Below are 23,665 nucleotides of genomic sequence, written 5' to 3'. Positions count from 1 at the left end.
TGAAATACAGTTCAATGTCGTATTAAGATTTGTATCTTTTTCTTTTCCTAATTCCTGTCATTTTGTTTCCATTTCAGTTTTTTAATGTCGGCTTTAATAACATGACATGCATGCAGAATTCACGCCCAAATCTTAAAAAGCTATCTAATTTTGAAATAATGTATCAAGAGGTTGAATATGATGAAGATGTGGCTGTTGAGGAAATAAAAAGAGAGTTGGAACAAATTGAAAACAAGCCTAAGCCCAACCTCAATGAAACCAAGAACATTAATATTGGAAGTCATGAAGAAGTTAGAGAAACAAAGATAAGCATTCACACTGAACAAAAAACCAGAGATGCCTTGATTCAACTTTTATTTGAATACAGAGATGTGTTTGCTTGGTCTTATGATGATATGACGGGTTTAAGTGATTTGAAAGTATGACCTTAAGCTTAATCTAGCCAAGTGTGCATTTGGGGTTCCATCTGAGAAACTCCTCGATTTTATAGTCAGTCGGAGAGGCATCGAATTGGATCCATCTAAGATAAAGTCCATCTGAGTTCTGCCACCCCCCCCCCCAAGAACAAAAAGGAAGTCATGAGTTTGCTTGGAAGGTTGAACTACATTAGTAGGTTCATTGCTCATATCACAACCACGCATGAGCCCATCTTTAAGTTGTTGAAAAAGGATGTTGCTATCAAGTGGATGGACGATTACCAAAAAGCTTTTGACAGGATCAAAGATTACATGTCAAAACCCTCTGTATTGGTCCCACCTGAACCTGGTAGGCCTTTGTTTTTATATCTATCAGTGATGGATAATTTCTTTGGATACATTCTGGGGCAACATGATACAACAGGCAATCTATATTTTGAGCAAGAAGTTCACCAATTATGAGGTTAAGTACACCCTTTTAGAAAGGACTTGGTGTGCCTTGACTAGGGTCGCTCGGAAGCTGTGACATTATCTTTTTGCCTATACTACTTACCTCATATCCAGAATGGATCCTTTGAAGTACATCTTCCAAAAGCCAATGCCCACTGGCAGGCTTGCAAAATGGCAAATCCTGCTCACAGAGTTTGACATCGTCTATGTCACTCGCACCACGATAAAAGCACAGGCTTTGGCAGATCATTTGGCAAAGAATCCAGTTGATGATGAGTACAGGCCACTTAGCACATACTTCCTGGATAAAGAGGTCAACTCAATAGAGGAAGTAGTTCCAGATGACAACCCTATATGGAAAATGTATTTTGATGAGGCTGTCAATATCAAAGGAGTTGGGATCGGGGAAATCCTCATCTCACCTATTGGACAGCATTACCATGCAACAGCTCGACTTCAGTTCTTCTGTACCAATAATACGACAGAATACGAACCTTGTATCATGGGTCTGAAAATGGCCTTCGATCTGGATGTGCATGAACTATTGGTTTTGGGAGATTCCGACTTACTTATCCAGCAAGCCCAAGGCGAATGGGAGACTCGAGGCATCAAGCATATTCCGTATAGGGAATGTGTGCAAGACTTGAGCAAAAGATTCAAATCCATCGAGTTCAGGTACATTCCCAGGTTTCACAACGAGTTAGCCGATGCCTTGGCTACTTTAGCCTCAATGCTCCCTTATCCATGCAACACTCATATTGATCCACTAGAAATCCAAGTTCAGAATCAACATGGTTACTGCAATACAATTGAGACAGAACTAGATGGTGAACCATGGTATCATGACATAAAACGATTCCTAAAAACAAGAGAATACCAGAGTCTGCCAAAGGAGATCAAAAAAGAACTATAAGGCGGCTCGCTGGTAGTTTCTTCTTGAATTGGGAAATTTTGTACAAAAAGACCCCAAATTTAAACTTGTTGAGATGCATAGATGCCACAGAAACTGAGCGGATCATGAGTGAAGTGCACTCGGGGGTATGCGGATCTCACGTGAATGGATATGTTTTGGCGAAGAAGATCCTTCGGGCAGGGTATTATTGGCTTACTATGGAGCGAGATTGCTTCAGTTTTGTTCGCAATTGTCACCAATGCTAGATTCATGGTGACTTGATTCACTCGCCTCCTTCGGAGTTGCATTCCATGTTCTCTCATTGGCCTTTTGTTTCTTAGGTAATGGATGTTATTGGGCCAATCGAGCCAAAGGATTCAAATGGGCATAGATTCATTTTGGTTGCTATTGATTATTTCACCAAGTGGGTGGAAGCCATCACTTTAAAAGAAGTCACCAAGAAAGCAGTGGTAGACTTTGTTCATTCCAATATCATTTGTTGCTTTGGTATCCCGAAGACCATTATTATTGACAATGCAACCAATATAAATAGTAATTTGATGAAGGAGGTATGCGAGAAATTTAAAATTATGCATTGCCATTCTACCCCTTACCGGCCAAAAGCCAATGGAGCTGTTGAAGTGGCAAACAAGAACGTTAAGAAGATTCTTAGGAAAATGATCCAAGGGTCCATGTAATGGCATAAAAAGTTGCCTTTTGCTCTTTTGGGATACCGCATGACTGCTCGCACATCTATTGGTACAACTCCTTATCTGCTTGTATATGGAACTTAAGCTATAATACCAGCAAAAGTCGAAATTCCCTCTCTCCAAATCATTGCAGAATCAGAGAAAGAAGATACTGAGTAGGTAAAGAGCCAATTAGAACAGCTAATGTTGATTGATGAAAAACGACGAGCAGCAGTGTGTTTTGGCCAATTATACCAACAAAGAATGGCCCACACTTACAACAAGAAAGTGCATCCAAGGCACTTCGAGGTAGGCCAACTCGTTCTAAAACGCATTCTTCCGCACCAAGTAGAAGCTAAAGGAAAGTTCGCCCCAAACTGGCAAGGACTCTACATCATCAAGAAAGTGTTACCAAAAGGGGTCTTGAACTTGATAGATGAAGAAAGATGGGTGCCAGACATGACTATTAATGCAGATGTAGTCAAAAGATATTAAGTCTAATATATACCTACTGTGGAACTTTCACACATGATTTTCTCAGATCGAGATGATGAAGGCTATCATTGCTCGCTATTCCAAATAGGTGTCACCCTTTTGTTAACTCTTTCAAGCCGTATTTGTCTTCTTTGTTTTCCACTTTTTGGAACCTATGTACTTGTAAAAGCAAAAAAATGGACAAATCTTCTGAGTCATTGAACTACGTCCGACGTGATTCCGAAAGGATACTTGGCAGCCTTACCCTGGGTTCGGTCCCATCACACAAAAAAATCCACATTCCTAATACTCCAAAATTGGGGCAAAAGTTTTTTTTATTTTACGGTTTTTCCTATAAAAACATTTCCAAAAGTTGTAATTCAGTTCAAGGTTCTTTTCGCCTTTTCCCTATTAGGAATTCTCATCGATCTTTGAGAATGTTTGAAGTCATCATGCCAAGGGCGTTGGGAAACCTTCTGCATTCATTATCTTACTACCAAAAAAAGTGAGAGAGTCTTATCAGTGAAAACCCGTATGGGCACTGTAAGGCGACAGTGAGCAGAGAAATGAGAGAGTCTTACCGGTAAAAATCCAGATGGGCACCATAATGCCACGGTGAGTAGAGAAATGAGAGAGGTCAGTTAGCAAAAACCTCCAAAGGGCACTACTCGCCGAATAAGGGCCTTCGATTCTCCGGCATGAGCACAACCAAGAGAATTTCAAGATGAACATTTTTGACAGATTTTGAGAATTAGATAGCTCAGACAAATCAGGCATCCAGTCCAAAATGCATGTTATGATTCATTGAAGTCGGCACATACGTCCAGATAAGTCTCCCTATTTCGTTCCTCAAAAGGGACACCTTTTTGTTTAAGCATAGTTCTTTTTCACTTTCAATTATTCTTCTGTTTTTACCCATAATTTTTCTTTAAGTCTTTTTCGGTCTAGTCTTGCATCAAAAATGAAGTAAAGAAATGGCTGCAAAACTGGCTACAGTTTCCCCTTAATACCGAGCTAAATTTGCGGCATATATGGCATTGATGAAGGCATGAAACCATCTGTGATCTCTTTTGATAAGGCGAACAAAGTATCTCAAAGAAACTAAAAATGTCGCCTAAGCAAGACTTGCTTCATGGGAAAAGTTGATAAGCACTACGGACACAAACTGGTACTGGGTGCCACACAACTAAGTTGATTTTAAAGGAAAATTGCCTCGCCACAGGGACAAGGGCTAGCGTACCATGGACATTGATGACGTCCAAATCCACTACTAAAAAGTAAATGGACACAGTCGCATGCAATATAATTTACCCAACTATGAGTCGGAGTCGAATACCACAGAGAACAATATGTAGGCGATTAGGAATGTAAGAGAATTTTATCACTTGTTATGCAATGCCAAACACTTAGAATTGATCTGAGAAAGTATTTATACCTAAATGCGGAAATGTAAACTAACCTAGAAAGCAAGTAAAATGATCAATGGCTACAAGTATGGATGCATCGGGAATTACACTCAAGTAACGATCCAATGTATTTCATGATTTTACAAATATGAGCGAGTTTATGTTAATTAGCCACGAGTAATAATTCTGTATTAGCTTATTCCAAAGACTAACAAGACTTCCTAGTTGAATTATCCATAAAACAATTCAGAGATTAAGCACACCCGAAATGGATACAAGTAGTTCAATCTTATCCCTAGGTAGAATCTATAAAATGAGGGTTAAAGCCTCAAGTTCTTGTTAATTAATATTTTCCAACCCCAATTAATCTTTCCCAAAATTAATTCGGAGTTAATGGGCGAGTCCTAGGGTTAGCTAATCCCTTTGGAAATTAAAGAACAAGAATAATTAAAGTAACAATAACTCACTTCATAAAAGGATAAAAATCATTCAATACATAAGCACAACAAGGTATTTAATCCATACTTTAAATATGATTATTTCCATAAATAAGATTCAAGTGTTGAATACAATACTACACACTTAGATTCAATACAAAGCAAGGAAATTAAGAAATGAATACAAAGGAGTAAGAAATTCTTAACCACAATCTTCAAATCTTCAATACCCAAGTGTAAGTGCATTAACCCTAACTTCCAACCTTGTTCTCTCTATCCCTAAGACTGAAAATAAGCCAAAAGATATTTTACAAATGAGATAAGTCGGGTATTAAATGTTTTGGGGGCAAAAAATGTGAAATTATAGAAGTGCCCAGAACTGAAGAACGATTTTCATATTTGCGAGTAAAAGTTCGCAATTGCAAACTATGCTACACTGTTTAACTTCGCATTTGCGATCAAGACTTCGCATTTGCGAAGGTTGATTGCTTGGGTTGACTTTGTATTTTTGAAGTCTTCTTCGCATTTGCTGAAGACTACTTGATTGGCCTTCCTTCGCAATTTGCAAAGGATTACTCGCAATTCCCAGCTCTGCTTTCTTCGCATTTCCCATGATTGTGTCGCATTTGCGACAACTGAGGCCTTTTTCCAGATTTTCTTCTTTTTAGCTTCTTTTTTACTCGTTTCACTTGGTTTCTTCAAGATCACTTCTAAATCACATAGAACCTGAAATATAGAAGTAAATGGCATTAAACACATGATTTTATAACTCAAACATAGAAAAAATGTAGGCTTAAAGGCAAGATAAGTTGGTAAAATACCAACTCATCAGACATCCGGGTATGAAATAGTCAGGGGCGACGATGAAAAGACAAGGTCTCCAGAAAGCAACACAGAGTATCCGAGCATCTCGATACCACATTGATAGAATCGGTTCTTCAATAGTAGTGGCCGTGAATTCAAACTACTTAGGGCATCAAGGCCACAAACCGACCACCACTTTGAAAACTCATAAATGTTTCTTTATTTGAATTAGGAATGGAGAAGTGCAGAATGGCGATTCTCAAAGGACAAATTTCATCAAACGTAAGCTCTTTAAAATATCCATTTTCTTTTATTTTCAGCATGCATCACTACTGTTCATACCCCTGTGAGCACGTGAGTTTTGCCCTATGTGACTTATTCCCATAAATTCAAGAAAAATAAATTTTTCCCATTATTTGCAATTTCGTAGATTTTTGTAGCATTTTTTGTTATTTGCTTGCATTTGTCTACGCATGTTAATTTTGTTTAATTCATGAAAAATACAAAAATAAGTTGCATTTGCATTTGGGATTTAATTTTACATTTATATTAATTAGCAAATTAGTTGTTTTATAAAAAAAGGTAGAAAATCACAAAAATAACTTATTTTTGCATTTTTTAATGTTAGTTATGAATTTTGGTAGTTTTTCTTTTAATTTAGTTTTAATTAATTGTGTTAATTATTATTTAGAATTTATTAGTATTTTTGATAGGCTAATTTGATTTTAAGATTTAATTTAGGTTTTAATTTTTAATTTAAAAAAAAGGAATTAAAAAGAGAATTTGTAAAAGAAAGAGAAAGAATTGAGTGGATCAAAGTTATTGGGCCAAATTAATTCTAATTTCCCCAAGCCCAAATTAATTTTCCCCTTTGAAACCTGGCTGACCCAAGCCCAAAATTGATCCTCACCTGGTCCAAATCAGCTAGTCTCCCAGACTATCCAAACGACGTAGTATAAGGCCAATACTACGCCGTTTTGAGTTCTCTAAATAATCAAAGCTTGGCCCTTCATATTGCTTCATCCGACGGCCCAACACTTCCTTCATTCCACTTAAATTGGTCCTAAAGCTGTAGAGATCAGTTCAGTCCAAACAGACCCCCCCCCTTCGTTCACCTCTCTCATATCTCTCATACACAACCCTAGCGCAGCCCTAAAGAATTTCCGCCATTTTTACCGGCAGGGGAGCTCCGAATCACACCAAATTTTCACCGGCCACTCCCCATAATCCCTCAAGCATTAAGCCATTGTCAATCTCCCCGAAATCCCCACATCTTCACCTCAATTTTGAATCTGAAAATCGGAAGAAAAATAATGTTCTGATTCCTACGCTTTCAAGACTCAATTTGACTCAGGACTTTCGTTAATCGATTGTTCTTACTCATAATAATCGATTAACGATAGTTTTGGCTCATTTCAAGATTTGCTAGTTCCTGACCAGACCAAGGACGCCTGGCCAAGCTTGTCGCCTTCGTCGATTTGTTCCGGCTAAGACTAGTACCACTCCTTTATCTCTTCTATTCTTCGCATCTACTTATTGTTTTCTCTTTCTCTGACTTTTGTACTTTTGTGTGTTTGGTTAAATTTCAGTTTGATTAAAATCAGTAGTTCTAGTTGTTCATTTGTGTGATTGGGATTAATATCTATTTGAGTTTGTTTTTGTTTGAGTTTTATTTTGGCCAAAATTATTTAAGTTCAGAATTTAATTTTATTAAAGGCTTCATGAACCAGCCTTCCTTCTCCCTCGTTCATTTTTAGTTGTAGGTTTGGGCTGTTAGTAGACAGATTCATTTAATGGGTTGGGTCTTGGGTTAATTCGACCTTGGGGCTTTGACTCATATCTGTGTTTGGTTTCTGAAGGTAATTAGTTGTTGTTTAGGGGGTAATTTGGGAATTATAGGGGTAAGAGAATCTCAGTAACAGACTAGGAAGCTTCTAGGAAGAGGGGTTTGAGACTATTCTGAAATTCTGAATTTTATATTGGGGGTATGTGAGCAAAAACCAAAATTATAAAAGGTTTTAAATGCAAAACTGAATCCCCTCAGGCTGCCCTAATGCCTTGACTATAAAGGCATCATTACTTGATATTCAAGTGAGATTGTTTGGAGAGATAAAGACTTAAAAATACTGAAAATTGAAAACGGTTGAAAATATTGAAATGGTCTGAAAATATCATAAAATCACTGTTCCATTGAAGTTCTTCTTTAATTCTTGAGGTTTTCAATTGCTGAAGTTATCTCTGATCCATCTAGGGTATGAAAATGGTTTAAAGAAGTTGAGTTCACTGTCGTTGAATTGTTGGCTGGGTTTACTCCATTGCTACTAATCCTTTCATCTCTTTCTTGGTTTGATTTCTACATCCAGGTATTTCTTGGTTCTCTGAATAGATGAGATGCAAGTTTGGAGTATTGTGATTGATTGAAGATTCCATAAATGAATATTATCCTCTTCCTATGGAATATTAGCTATGTTTTTTTAGCAATTCCTGAAGTAGTGTAATGTAACTATGATTTATCGTACTCATTTGTATCCTTCATGTTACACTCTGTCTTAAGGTGGGATATGGAGTCTGTTAATCTGTCGAGTTGGAGGTATTTGTATGGAGAATACCTCATGTTGGTTTGTTGCTCACCTGTGTATGGTTTATAATTTGCCCACAATTAGGATAATATGCATAAGTGGAAGAATATGAGTGTTGTTAATTCAATATGTGGTTTGTGTGGGATTTTTCTGAAAGTGATGTCTATGGTTATGGTTGAGTGTTCATTGGGATAGTCATTTGTTTCTTTAAGTATCTGACTTAAGATCCATTTTCCTATCAATTAGCATGGTCATTATGTTGGTCAATTTTCTCATGGTCTGTAGAATAGCTCAATTACATCATTTTAAAGTTCAACCTTCCTTTGCTTGTGTCCCTGTCATGGAACCTGAAAAAACTGTCAAATGATTTCTTGAGTTTGATTTCAGAATTAGTAATTTTCATTATTCAGTTTCAGCTCTTTTGTATCTTGTTTGCTTTAGAGGTGATTTGAAATCCATGTCTTGTTCAAAGGTGAGAGGTGAATCAGAATTCAATATGAGCTAGGGGGCCTTTGGGTTCTGTTTGTTGGTGAATAATTTGTGTATGGGTGTGTTATCGCAACTAGGGATTGTATCTTCACTTTAAACTCTATGTTAGCCTTAGAATCTACTTTGCATTTGAATTAAAGATTACCATTATTTACTCAAGTCCAGATTTTCTTAAATGATACGATTCGCTTCAAGTGTATTTGCTGAATCGTGTTTTGGGTTGTCATCTTTGGCCCAATAGCAATTTCCCTCCCCTTCCGTAATTAGGCTGCTAAGCTGGGCTTCACTTTGAGCCCAGTTATTTCACATGCTGAGTCAGCATAGGGTAGCCAGACGTGGGTTTTGGGGACCTGCTCGGCCTTTCTGCAATCGAATAGGGGTAGTTTGCATTAAATTGTTAGCCTAAGCTTTGGCATAACACAAGTAGGAACCCCCTTACGTTCTTTATTAACTGGCCACTTTCCTTTTAATTGGACTCGAGGTGTGACACAAATAAAATAAGATAACTGGTGGCCCTCGCTTAATTAACTTTCATCCTTTAGAATTCTAGGTGTGTCATTAGCGAATTTCCATGGCCCTCGAGAAGTTGAAAATGCGTAGTTGCTTTAGGCGCGCTATTTTAAAAATTACCTTCCTAAACTCAAGTGTGCATTTATGTGACCCAAATCCAAATCTCAATAATGTTAGATAAAATATGTCGAGGACCGCGGGTGCATTTATGTGACGTGGTTCAAGACGTGTTTTAATAACGTTGAAATCTTCCTAAAAAAATAATTCAATAAAAGCGGCTCAAAAGTTTAAAATTGCACCATAGATTAAAACATGTACTAAAAGCAGATAGTAGGCCAATTATGACAGTTGAGCGACCGTGCTAGAACCACGGAATCCAGGAATGCCTAACACCTTCTCCTGGGTTAACAGAATTCCTTACCCGGATTTCTATGTTCGCGGACTGTAATAAAGAGTCAATCTTTTTCTCGAGTCGGGATTTGAACCAGTGACTTTGGAGACCATAAAATTATCCCAAGTGGCGACTTTGAATTTTAAATTAAATAATCTCGTTTCGATTGTCACTTAAATTTGAAAAACTCCCTTATACATCCCTTCCGGAGGTGTGAAAAAGGAGGTGTGACAGCTCTGGCGACTCTGCTGGGGATCGAACCTAGAATTTCTGGTTCAGGGTTTAGAATTCGAGCTTAGAATAATTGTTATATTTGGCTTTATTTATTATCTGACTTTACCTACATGTTTGGGCCTAATGTGTTAAATGTTGCTTCTTGCCGCTTTGATATTCTCTGAATTGTATATAAACTTCTACGAAACCCTTCTCTTCTCATCTTCGGGGATGTGCACGCTGGCGTGACTCCTCTTCTGTTAGTGTCATACCTTAAATTAGGAAGAGGCTCGAACAAGTTACAAAGCCGGATGGCCTTTTGGTTCCCGGTACGTAGCTCTCCTCGACTCGAGTTGAGTTGTCCGCTCGGGTACACAAGTCTAGAACAACATACCCAGATTTTGATCTTAGAATAACTTAGCCTCATACCGGATCCCTAGTAGGAACGCTTGTATGCATCATATGCATTTGACTTTGGGGACTCAACACAGGGGTTGGGTCCGTCTAGGACAGGCGTACCCGAAAAATAAAAGATCATCCTGATCAGGCATCCTATGTGCTACATGTTGCAATTTTCAAGGGTAAAAGGGTCATTTGGCAGACCAATGATAGCTGAGGGCAAATAAAAAAAACAAAAAAAAAAAGAGAAAATGTGAGGGTGAAGTGTGAAAATAAAGCAAGTAGGGCCCAGTTATGTTTTCTTTCACATTTTTGTTAAGAAAAAGAGAAGAAGAAAAAAACATGAAAAAATTCAAAAAAAAAGATTTTGCACTTTTTCATCATTTTCAGAAAATCGGAAAAAAATCATAAAACAAGAGGAAAAAGAAAATCCAAAAAGATTTTACGTGTTTCATCATTTAAAAAAAACAAAAAAAAATGTTTTCTCTAAAATTAGTTGTTTTTTTTAATTCTTGCACGTATCCAATTTGCCTGAACTACGCATACCTGATTCTCGTCTTTCGGGGCGTGATACGTAGGCAACCCACATAAGGTCCGGTCTTCCTAGTAAATCTTAGGTTCTTGGCTTGCGGGGTCATAGCCAAATTTTGCAGTTCTAGCCACCTTTTGGCCAAATAAGCCATTTTGCAAAAATAGCCTCAATTATGTCTTGTATGTGTCCAATATGGAGTGTTATTGTCTCACCTAGTGCTGGTTTGAGTATTTTTCATACATATGTGGATCTGCTTACCGGAGTTTGAGCATGACAAAGCCCCAAGACATTCCAGTCAAGATCGCTAATTCAGGAGTTGCTCCAGGAGATTTTTTATTTTTTTAATTTTTTTATGTTTTGAGTATGTTCTTCATTTTATGTCGTCTTTTACTTTCTAGTTTTATACAGTAATGTCGAGTCTTTTGTTATTGTACTTTCTACTTTGTATTTGAAAAATGTGTTATAAGTCAAAAATACAAAAAATGAAATTTTGCGTTTTTATATTTCTGGTAGAAGTTTTCTTTAGAATACTAATTCTAGGAATAATAAAAATCATTTGAGGTGGTTTTTCTTTATTGAATTAATTTCTAGAACTCAAAATAAATTGCTTTTTTATCTCCTTTCGTATATTAAGACTAAAAATTCAAAAAAAAAAAGAATTTTCTTTTAGTACCTCTTTAAAAGTTTTCTTTAAGATATTAATTCCAAAAATCCAAAAAAAATGATTTTCGTTTGATGTTCTTCTTTGAGAAATTCACGAAAAATGAAAAAAAAATCTTTTTATTTTTACTAGAAATTTAGGACGTTGTACATAGAAGAAGAAAAAAACAACATACTTTATCGTGGGTTTATTTTCAGAGTTTCTCCCAGAGGTAGTCAAACTGAAATCCAAAAACATTTTCATTTTTTTTATTTCTTGGTTCGAAATCTTTCTTTCATGATATCAAATGAAAATTCAAAATAGTTTTTCTTTGGTTTATATTTAGATTTCCTCCCTAAAAAAAAGTCAAAAAATATTTTTCTCTTCTAGGATTTTTCCTTAATAGAGTATTTGTTTCAAAAGAAAAAACAATCTGTTAAGCTTGAGTTTAGAATAGGTTATAGAACATTAAGTCTAAAAAAAAAATTTGCTTCCTTTATTTCTCTTTTCTCTTCGGATTGGTCATTAAGGTAAAAAAAAAAAGAAAAGAAAAAAGAGAACGTTAGTTTATTTACTTTATTCTCGATCTTTCCTGAACTATGCAAATATCTGATTCATGGGGCGTCATGATACGTAGGCAACCTACATAGGGTTCGATCGAATTATTTTTTTAAGGAAAAAGAAAAAAAGAGAGAGGTGAAATTATGGGATATGAGAAATGAGAAGGAAGAAAAAGAGCGATAATCAGAAAGAAAAAAGAGGAAAGAAAATGAGCGAGCTAAGAAGTGCGAGGAAAGAAAAGAAAAGAGAAGATTCAAATGGACAAATTGGGATGATGCCAAGTGAGCTTATGACCCTCGAAGTCATTCTAGAACCATTAATTGTTGCCATGTGATATTTTTGTTATTAAATGCCCTAACGCTAACGGGATGACTCCATTTTGTTCCTTTTGATATCTTCATAGCATAAAGGTGGTTGGTTTTTGGTTCTCGAAGTAGTAACTCCTCTCCACAACATAAAGTCAAAAGGCAATGGCGGACAACAACAAAATTGGGTTGGTTGATACCGGTGCCCGAAAGCAGTTGGTTGAACATGACACTAGTTTGGCTGATGAGGTAAGGATGTTAAGACAACACATGATGGACATGTATCAGGCCTGGATGACTGGGAAGGCACCACCCCCGCCACCACCTAGCTTCTTAGATGCTACCTTTACCCAAACTTTGGTCATAGTGCCGGATGATCCCCCATACTCTCCAGATCCACCCGTTTATCACAACTTTCCCAACCACCCTAGTAGCTCCATCAGTCATGCTCCAATTACCTCTCCCCAAAATTGCCCTCCTGTCATATCCACTATTCCCAATGATGAATATCCACTCAAAGCTCAAGATACCCAATACTACCCCGCAGAGGTTGCCTACAAGGTCCCTGACTCATACAAGAAGAGCCCTCAGGATGAGCTTCATGCTGAAAATGAAAAAGTCACAGGAAAATAAGGGCGAGACGAGATATCCAGGAAGCTGAAAAGCATAGAACAGTCCTTAAAGAACATGCAAGGGATGGGAGACCAGGTTAACATGTCTTACAAAGAGTTGTGCATGTTCCCTGACGTTCGCCTGCCCACGGGGTTTAAAGTACCAAAGTTTAACTTGTATGATGGGTGTGGAGATCCGGTAGCCCACTTGAGGGATTATTGCGGTGAAATGAGAAGTGTTGGCGAGAAAGATGATTTGTTGATGGCGTATTTTAGTGAGAGCTTGACTGGGGCAGCTTTGGAATGGCATAATCATCAAGATGTCGGTAAGTGGCATACATTGGGTGACATGGCTCAAGATTTTGTGCGACACTTTCAGTACAATATAGACATTGTCCTAGACCGCTCCTCCCTATCTCAAATGGAAAAGAAACCCAAGGAAAGTTTTAGGGATTTTTGGCTCATATGGAACAAACAAGTTGCTCGGGATAGTCCTTCCATTGATAGAAAAGATGTTGTTGAGCCCCGCAAACGACAAGGTCCAGTGGTCATTCTTGCTAAACGTTTTCAGCCTCAATGTCAACCCCATGGATATCCTTGTAATCCTACCCACTACTACTTCTCTCCACAGAACCCCCAAAATCGTACATCACTTCCCCGATACCCCGTCCACAATGCACCACCATATGCTCCACATCCCCGAGGCCCGCGACGATCGTGCCACTTCCACAAATGTCTCACCCACCCCCTCATTCATATCAACCACCTGCCCACAAAAGGTTCCAACCGAGGCCAGAGTATAAAATGAAAAGACTACTAAAAAAAGAAAATAATTTTACGCCCATCGGAGAATCCTATACAAGTTTGTTTGAAAAATTGAAGCATTATGGCCTGATTGAGCCGCTCCTTGGCTATACTTCAGGCTCATATGCAAGAGTATTTGATCCTTCTATACGATGCAAGTATCACTCTAATATCCAAGGGCATAGCATTGAATATTGTCACTCTTTGAAAAGGGAAATATAAACAATGATTCAAGAAGGGTTAATTGTGATCAATGACAGTGACAGGGAGCATGCGAATACTCTTGGGAAATTGTTAACTAAAGTTGATAATGTTGAAGTTGGTAATGGTCTTGGCAATATCGATGCGGAACTCAGTGGCTAAGATGCCAAGCTTGGTAATTGAAAAGACACTCCTTTCTTGGCTAGCCAGGGAGGAGTCTTGGTGGTTTATTTTGTTGTCATTTCTATTGTCCGGGTGATTTCAGGGTTGAAATCCGGATATTGTCTTGTGACTCAAACCCTTTTATCCTTTTCTTTTGCCTAGTTTGTTTAGTCGTAGTAACTCGTTAGGTGTTGTCTAGGTTTGTTCCAGGGTTATAACCCTAGTTTAGTTTGCTTGTTTTGTTGTACGAACCATCACCGTCTGTCTAATGCAATTTCTTGTCTTCTTTTATTTATAGTCATTTTTTTGTTTAGTTCTTTTCTCTTTTTTAGTTCCTTTCCTGCTGGCTCTAGTGACATGACACACACGCATAATTCTAGGCCTGGTCTCAATAGTTAGTTTAATCATGGAGCAATGAAATAATTTTGAAGATGATAGGGACATTTGAGGGAAATAAGTACAGATTTGGACATTTTGAGATCATTTGAAGCCCGAACTGTATGAAACTGGGGCAGATAATTTGGGACGTTAATAGGATGGCAAGAATTCATTAAAGAAAAGTGCATCCCGGACGATTTGAAGCAAGCAACTTTGAGTTCAAGTGCATCTCAAGTTAAAAGATAAAGTCAAGGAAGTTCTCTCCGAATTGACGGAGGATATCCATTGTGAAGAGGGAATCACCAAACGAGGGCTCTGTACTTGACAAGGCACTAAAGAAAAATGGAAGGAATATCAGTGATATCAATGTCGAAGTCGCAAAAGAAATATTGTGCATGATTTTCAATTTTCATTTCAAGTTGCATGTGTTGTGCTTGGCATTTTTAGGGATTGGGAGGCCCTCTTTCAGCTACCCAAACACTTATACCATTTGATACCCTTTTGAGCATGTACTAATTTCTTTGACCTCCCCTCTTTTGGAATCAAGTTAGAGTCAAAAAAAAAAAAGTCCATGTCCCCATAGGTTTATTTTATAAAATTCAATCCAAAAGGGAAATTCAAAAAAAGAAAAAGAGAAAATAGATATAAAAAAAGAGAAGAAAAAAAAAGAAAAAGAAGGAAAAGAAAAAAAAAGAAAAAAGGAAAATAGTAACAAAAAGTAGTATCATGAACTACGTTCGACCCGATTCCTTTTAAAGATACTTAGGCAGCCTCACAATTCGGTCCCATCAAAATAAAAATCCAAAAGTCCCCAGGCAATGAAAGTGGGACAGAAGTTGTGCTTGTTGTAAGAAATCTGATTCCGAAAGTTATAATTTTGAACCCATTTGAATTGTTTTGAGCCTTTTTGATACCCTTTCTTTCTAACCCTATCCAAAAGCCCATATTACGGTCAAAAGAAAGACCTTCCGATCAGTCTTCGAGAGATGCCAAGTCAAGAAAATAGAGGTGATTCATATCAAGGGAAACACTCCGGTCTAAGCAGAAAAAATGAAAAATGAGAGAGTCTTATTGGTGAAAACTTTTGCGGGCACCGTAAGGCGACGAAAGATGAGAGAAATTAAAATGAGAGAGTCTTATTGGTGAAAACTCTCACGGGCACCATAAGGCGACAGTGAGTTGAGAGATGAACAAATGAGAGAGGCTGGTTGGTGAAAACCCTTCAGGGCACCGCAGGCCGAACAGGGTCAGTGATTTGTTGAAGAAACTTTGTTTTGAAGATCTCGGGGCATAAAGTATGACAATAAAAACTTGATTGGTTAGATAGGCTGGCTGATTAATCCGAAATGCATGTCATGATCATTGGTACCAGCTGCTCCACTCAGATATGTCTCTTTTCTTTTTCCCTTTCAAATAGTCATCCATGTTTTGGATTTTCCTTCCTTATTCCTAACTCTCAAAGTCATTGCATTTCATTTCTTTCGGGTTTATTTCTATAAGATGTTTTCAATATTAGTTGTGTTTAAGCAAATAAGAAAGGATTTCAAATCTCACTACCAACTTCCAAAATTGCACAAAGCACAGCGCAGCCAAAGCATTGCTAGAGATAGTATGATGTGAAAAGGGATATAAAGGGTCAGCGAAAGTTCCATCGGTGAAATGATTTAGTAATTTCGTGGAGGATGCAGAGGTTCAGATAGATGGGTCAGAGATGTAACACAACAGTTGGGTATAGAACAATCGGGTTATCCAAGGTCATGTGGGTGAAAGTCAGTCAGAAGGTCAAACGGTTCTTGGTCGGTTCGGCGAAACCAGTCAAAGCAAAGCACGACAAGAAAGAGGCCACTTACAGCAAGAATGCCATAAACTAACCACCACATTTTTAACTGACAAGATTTTTCTTTGACTGAAACAAGGGCAGAAAATTTTGTTTGTTTCGGAGAAAGCTTCCGTAAGGAAGAGCAAGCACCAGATAGGTTTGACCGTAAATTCTCAGGACCCTCCTGGAAAATGCGACCTAGTTTAAATTCAAAATAACCATGAGTATCAAAATCTAGCATAAACGTACCCAAAGGAATATAAGTTGGCTTCAAAGTTTGCATTCTTAAGATAGGATTCAAATAGGAGTTTTCAGGACCCTCCTGAATAATGGGACCTAGCTTTAAGATTTCCATTAGATAACAAGATTTAGCGTAAGTTCTGTTGTAGGGTAGCATAATTTAGCTTTAAAAATTGTCACTCTTAAGATAAGACTTGATTTTGATTTTCAGGACCCTCCTGGATAATGGGATGTACTTTTAAGACCTTCTTGGATAACGAGATTTAGAGAAAGTCATACCTTTAGAAAACATAATTCATCTTTAAAACTGTCATTTAACTAGGAGTTTTCAATGCCTTCCTGGATAATGGGATCTAGCTTTCAAATTCTTAGTGATATTTGGTAACATAATTCAGTTAACACTCACAGATGTGCCCAGTTACCAAACTGGGGCAGAAAATTTTTTTTGTTTTGTCTATTTTGTCAAAATCAGGAGCCCACCTAGAGAGCAAGGGAGAACAACACCTGTTTTAAGGATAGGAAGCAGTTTAAGCATTGGTAATCAAGAGCCCACCTAGAGAACAAAGCAATTCAAGTGTTGGTAATCAGGAGCCCACCTGGAGAACAAAGCAATTCAAGTTTTGGTAATCAGGATCCCACCTGGAGAACAAAGCAATTCAAGTGTCAGTAATCAGGAGCCCACCTGGAGAACAAAGCAATTCAAGTGTTCAGGAGCCCACCTGGAGAACAAAGCAATTCAAGTGTCAGTAATCAGGAGCCTACCTGGAGAATAAAGCAATTCAAGTGTTGGTAATCAGGAGCCCACCTGGAGAACAAAGCAATTCAAGTGTTGGTAATCAGGAGCCGACCTGGAGAACAAAGCAATTCAAGTGTTGGTAATCAGGAGCCCACCGGGAGAATAAAGCAATTCAAGTGTTGGTAATCAGGAGCCCACCTGGAGAACAAAGCAATTCAAGTGTTGGTAACCAGGAGCCCACCTGGAGAACAAAGCAATTCAAGTGTTGGTAATCAGGAGCCCACCTGGAGAACAAAGCAATTCAAGTGTAGGGTAATCAGGAGCCCAACTGGAGAACAAAGCAATTCAAGTGTTGGTAATCAGGAGCCCACCTAGAGAACAAAGCAATTCAAGTATCGGTAATCAGGAGCCCACCTGGAGAACAAAGCAATTCAAGTGTCGGTAATCAGGAGCCCACCTGGAGAACAAAGCAATTCAAGTGTCGGTAATCAGGATCCCACCTGGAGAATAAAGCAATTCAAGTATTGGTAATCAGGAGCCCACCTGAAGAACAAATCAGCAATTCAAGTGTTGGTAATCCGGAGCCCACCTAAAGAACGAAGGGAAAGGAGCAATGTTCGAAAGAAGATGGTTCAAGTTCAGAAATCAGGCGCCCACCTGAAGAAAAGGGAAAGCATCTCAGATTACAATTCAAGTCGGCAACAAAGGAACTTCACCTGGAGAATACAAGTCAACAGGGTAGCAGGAACTGCAAGATCAAGTTAGAAGATATAGATAGGATTTTTGTAATGCATAGGTCATAGTTTAGCCTAGCTTCTTTTATTTTGTCATGGTGTAATAAGGAGATCAGTAAGCAGTAGCAGCAACAACAACAACAACAGTGAAATCACAGCTTCATGGTAGTCCCAGCTACCGAAAACTTCCCGAACTACACTGACCTGATTCCTTTATAACCAAGGATATGTAGCCAACCTCGGAAGCAGGTGTGGTCAAATATTTTCAAAATGCTTCTCACAGAGTATCCAAACGGGCACAAACCGCTCGTATCCGCTCACTTTATCTTTGCACGAAAACTCTACGTGTTTCCGGGCAAAGAGGGGTAGCTGTGAGCACGTAATTTTTGCCTTATGTGAATTACTCCCATAAATTTAAGAAAAAAAAATTCTTCCCATTATTTGCAATTTCGTAGATTTTTGTACCACTTTTCGTTATTTGCTTGCATTTGTCTGCGCATGTTAATTTTGTTTAATTCATGAAAAATACAAAAATATGTTGCATTTGTATTTAAAATTTAATTTTACATTTAGATTAATTAGCAAATTAGTTGTTTTATAAAAAAAGGGTAGAAATCACAAAAATAACTTATTTTTGTATTTTTTAATGTGAGTTTTGAATTTTGGTAGTTTTTCCTTTAATTTGGTTTTAATTAATTGTGTTAATTATTATTTAGAATTAATTAGTATTTTTGATAGGCTAATTTAGTTTTAAGATTTAATTTAGTTTTTTATTTTTAATTTTGAAAAAAAAAAGAGAAGAAAAGGAATTAAAAAGAGAATTTATAAAAGAAAGAGAAAAAATTGAGTGGATCAAAGTTTTTGGGCCAAATTAATTCGAAATTCCCCAAGCCCAAATTAATTTTTCTCTTTGAAACCCGGTTGACCCAAGCCCAAAATTAATCCCCACCCGGTCCAAATCAGCTAGTCTCCCAGACCATCCAAACGACGTAGTATAAGGCCAATACCATGCCGTTTTGAGTTCTCTAAATAATCAAATCTTGGCCCTTCATCTTGTTTCATCCGACGGCCCAGAACACTTCCTTCATTCCACTTAAATCGGTCCTAATGTTGTAGAGACCAGTTCAGTCCAAACAGACCCCCCCCCCTTCGTTCACCTCTCTCATCTCTCTCATACACAACCCTAGCGCAGCCCTAAGGAATTTCCGCCATTTTTACCTGCAGGGGAGCTCCGAATCACACCATTCACCGGCCACTCCTCATAATCCCTCAAGCATTAGGCCGTTGTCAATCTCCCCGAAATCCCCACATCTTCACCTCAATTTTAAATCTGAAAATCGTAAAAAAAATGTTCTGATTCCTACGCTTTCAAGATTCGATTTGACTCAGGACTTCCGTTAAGCGATTGTTCTTACTTAGAATAATCGATTAACGATAGTTTTGGATCATTTCAAGATTTTCTAGTTCCTGACTAAACCAAGGATGCCTGGCCAAGCTCCCCGCCTTCGTCGATTTATTCTGGCTAAGACCAGTACCACTCCTTTCTCTCTTCCATTCTTCGCATCTGTGTCTTATTTTCTCTTTATCTGACTTTTGTACTTTTGTGTGTTTGGATCAATTTCAGTTTGATTAAAATCAGTAGTTCTAGCTGTTCATTTGCTTAATTGGGATTAATATCTATTTGAGTTTGTTTTTCTTTGAGTTTTATTTTGGACAAAATTATTTAAGTTCGGCCTTTAATTTTATTAAAGGCTTGATGAACCAGCCTTCCTTCTCCCTCGTTCATTTTAAGTTGCAAGTTTGGGTTATTAGTATACATATCCATGTAATGGGCTGGGTCTTGGGTTAATTCGACCTTGGGGCTTTGACCCATATCTGTGTTTGGTTTCTGAAGGTAATTAGTCGCTGTTTAGGGGTAATTTGGGAATTCTAGGGGTAAGGAAATCTGAGTAACAGACTAGGAAGCTTCTACGAAGAGGGGTTTGCGACTATTCTGAAATTCTGAATTTTACATTGGGGGTATGTGAGCAAAACCAAAATTGTAAAAGGTTTAAAATGCAAAATTGAATCCCCTCAGGCTGCCCTAATGCCTTTCCTATAAAAGCACTATTACCTGATATTCAAGTGAAACTTTTTTGAGAGATAAAGACTTAAAATACTGAAAATTAAAAACAACTGAAAATATTGAAAGGGTCTGAAAATATCATAAAATCACTGTTCCATTGAAGTTCTTCTGTAATTCTTGAGGTTTTCAATTGCTGAAGTTATCTCTGATTCATCTGGGGTTTGAAAATGGTTTAAAGAAGTTGAGTTCACTGTCGTTGAATTGTTGGCTGGGTTTACTCCATTGCTACTGATCCTCTCATCTCTTTCTTGTTTTGATTTCTACATCCAGGTATTTCTTGGTTCTCTGAATAGATGAGATGAAAGTTTGGAGTACTGCAATTGATTGAAGATTTCAGAAATGAATATTATCCTCTTCCTATGGAATATTAGCTATGTTTTTTTAGGAATTTCTGAAGTAGTGTAATGTAACTATGATTTATCGTACTCATTTGTATCCTTCATGTTACACCCTGTCTTAAGGTGGGATATGGAGTTTGTTAATCTATCGAGTTGGAGGTATTTGCATGGAGAATACCTCATGTTGGTTTGTTGCTTACCTGTGTATGGTTTATAAGTTGCCCATAATTAGGATAATATGTATAAGTGGAAAAATATGAGTGTTGTTAATTCAATATGTGGTTTGTGTGGGATTTTTCTGAAAGTGCTGCCTATGGTTATGGTTGAGTGTTCATTAGGATAGTCATTTGTTTCTTTAAGTATCTGACTTAAGATCCATTTTTCCTATCAATTAGCATGGTCATTATGTAGGTCAATTTTCTCATGGTCTGTAGAATAGCTCAATTGCATCATTTTGAAGTTCAACCTTCCTTTGTTTGTGTCCCTGTCATGTGAACCTGAAAAAACTGTCAAAGGATTTCTGGAGTTTGATTTCAGAATTAATAATTTTCATTATTCAGTTTCAGCTCTTTTGTATCTTGTTTGCTTTAGAGGTGATTTGAAATCCATGCTTGTTCAAAGGTGAGAGGTGAATCAGAATTCAATATGAGCTAGGGGCCTTTGGGTTCTGTTAGTTGGTGAATAATTTGTGTATGGGTGTGTTATCGCAACTAGGGATTGTATCTTCACTTTAAACTCTATGTTAGCCTTAGAATCTGCTTTGCATTTGAATTAAAGATTACCAATATTTACTCAAGTCCACATTTTCTTAAATGATACAATTCGCTTCAAGTGTATTTGTCGAATCGTGTTTTGGGCTGTCATCTTTGGCCCAATTGCAATTGCCCTCCCCTTCCGTAATCAGGCTGCTAAGCTGGGCTTCACTTTGAGCCCAGTTATTTCACATGCTGAGTTGGCAGTAATGGGCCACCAGACGTGGGTTTTTGGGGCCCTGCTCGGCCTTTCTGCAATCGAATAGGGGTAGTTTGCATTAAATTGTTAGCCTAAGCTTTGGCATAACATAAGTAGGAACCCCCTTACGTTCTTTATTAACTAGCCACTTTCCTTTTAATTGGACTCTAGGTGTGCCACAAATAAAATGAGATAACCGGTGGCCCTCGCTTAATTAACCTTCATCCTTTAGAATTCGAGGTGTGCCATTAGTGAATTTTTATGGCCCTCGAGAAGTTGAAAATGTGTAGTTGTTTTAGGCGCACTATTTTAAAAATAACCTTCCTAAACTCGGGTGTGCATTTATGTGACCCAAATCCAAATCTCAACAATGTTAGATAAAATATGTCAAGGACCGCGGGTGCATTTATGTGACGTGGTTCAAGACGTGTTTTAATAACGTTTAAATTTTCCTTAAAAAATAATTCAATAAAAGCGGCTCAAAAGTTTAAAATTGCACCATAGGTTAAAACATGTTCTAAAATCAGATAGTAGGCCAATTATGACAGTTGAGCGACTGTGCTAGAACCACGGAATCCGGGAATGCCTAACACCTTCTCCCCGGTTAACAGAATTCCTTACCCGAATTTCTGTGTTCGCGAACTGTAATACAGAGTCAATCTTTTCCTCGAGTCGAGATTTGAACCGGTGACTTGGGACACCCTAAAATTATCCCAAGTGGTGACTCTGAATTTTAAATTAAATAATCCTGTTTCGATTGTCACTTAAATTGGAAAATCTCCCTTATACATCCTTTCCGGGGGTGTGAAAAAGGAGGTGTGACAACCCCATTTTCGTAACTTAACTCAGGTAGAACCTTTTCGCCTAGGGGACCCAGCTCATACTTCCAGGTAGAAGTATTGTTCGCTCAGGTTGTTTTACGTTGCTTAACTCAGGTAGAACCATTTTGCCTAGGGGGATCCAGCTCATATTTCCAGGTAGAAGTACTCTTCGCTCAGGGTGTTTTACGTAGCTTAACTCAGGTAGAACCTTTTCACCTAGAGGGATCTAGCTCATAGTTCCAGGTAGAAGTACTCTTTGCTCAGGTTATTTTACGTAGCTTAAATCAGGTAGAACCATTTTTCCCAGGGGTATCCAGCTCATAGTTCTAGGTAGAAGTACTATTCGCTCAAGTTGTTTTACATAGCTTAACTCAGGTATAACCGTTTCGCCTAGGTGGATCCAGCTTATAGTTCCGGGTAGAAGTACTCTTCGCTCAGGTTGTTTTACGTAGCTTAACTCAGGTAGAACATTTATCCTAGGGGGATCCAGCTCATAGTTCCGGGTAGAAGTACTCTTTGCTAAGGTTGTTTTACGTAGCATAATACAGGTAGAATTGTTTTTCCTAGGGGGTTCCGGCTCATAGTTTCGGGTAGAATTACTCTTCGCTCAGGTTGTTTTATGTAGCTTAACGCAAGTAGAAGCGTCTTTACTAGGGGGATCCAACTCATAGTTTCGGGTAGAAGTACTCTTTGCTTAGGTTGTTTTACATAGCTTAACTCAGGTAGAACCATTTTGCCTAGGGAAATCTAGCTCATAATTCTGGGTAGAAGTACTCGTCACTTAGGTTGTTTTATGTAGCTTAACTCAGGTAGAACCGTTTTGCCTAGAGGGATCTAGCTCATATTTCTAGGTAGATGTACTCTTCCCTCAGGTTGTTTTACCTAGCTTAACTCAGGTAGAATCGTTTTGCCTACGGGGATCCAGCCCATTGTTCCAGGTAGAAGTACTCTTTGCTCAGGATATTTTATGTAGCTTATTTCAGGTATAACCTTTTCGCTTAGAGGGATTCAGCAATACACGGTACCAACCTGAGTAATACACGGTACCAACCCCTGGTTACATCTTTCCTTAGTAATACATGGTACCAACCCCTTATTACATTGCTCCTCAGTAATACAGGGTACCAAACCCTGGTTACATTTTTTCTCAGTAATATATGGTGCCAACCCCTGGTTACGTTCCTTTCCAGTAATACGGGGTGTCAACCGCTGGTTACATTTCTTCCTAGTGATACAGGGCGCCAACCCCTGCTTACACTCCTTTCTATAATATAGGGCACTAGCCCCTGGTTACATTCCCTTCTAGTAATAAAAAGTACCAACCCCTTGTTACGTGCTCTTCCAGTAATACAGGGTACCAACTCCTGGTTACGTTTACATTCCCCTTAAGTAATACAGGGTACTAACCCCTGGTTACATTTCTTCCTAGCAATACTGGGCGCCAACCCCTGGTTACATTCCTTCTAATAATATAAGGTACCAACCCCTGGTTGTATTCCCTTCCTTTAATACAGGGTACCAACCCCTGGTTACGTTCCCTTCCAGTAATACAAGGCGC

At 38.1% G+C, this 23,665-nt stretch overlaps 1 protein-coding gene across 1 annotated transcript; it reads left to right on the top strand.

Moving 5' to 3' along the window:
* Nucleotides 1–981: 981 nt before the first annotated feature.
* Nucleotides 982–1,779, top strand: LOC138869591 (uncharacterized). The gene has a single exon (XM_070147221.1). It carries the CDS (start codon nt 982–984, stop codon nt 1,777–1,779), a length of 798 nt encoding a protein of 265 aa, XP_070003322.1.
* Nucleotides 1,780–23,665: the final 21,886 nt, after the last annotated feature.

The sequence above is a fragment of the Nicotiana sylvestris genome, chromosome 5 (genome assembly GCF_000393655.2).
Source record: "Nicotiana sylvestris chromosome 5, ASM39365v2, whole genome shotgun sequence".
NCBI classification, from domain to species: Eukaryota; Viridiplantae; Streptophyta; class Magnoliopsida; order Solanales; family Solanaceae; genus Nicotiana; species Nicotiana sylvestris.
This window is presented reverse-complemented; position numbering and strand designations above follow the sequence as displayed.

Excerpts from the sequence above, each read along its gene's own strand:
- LOC138869591 (XM_070147221.1), top strand. The coding sequence starts at position 982 with ATGGATCCTTTGAAGTACATCTTCCAAAAGCCAATGCCCACTGGCAGG.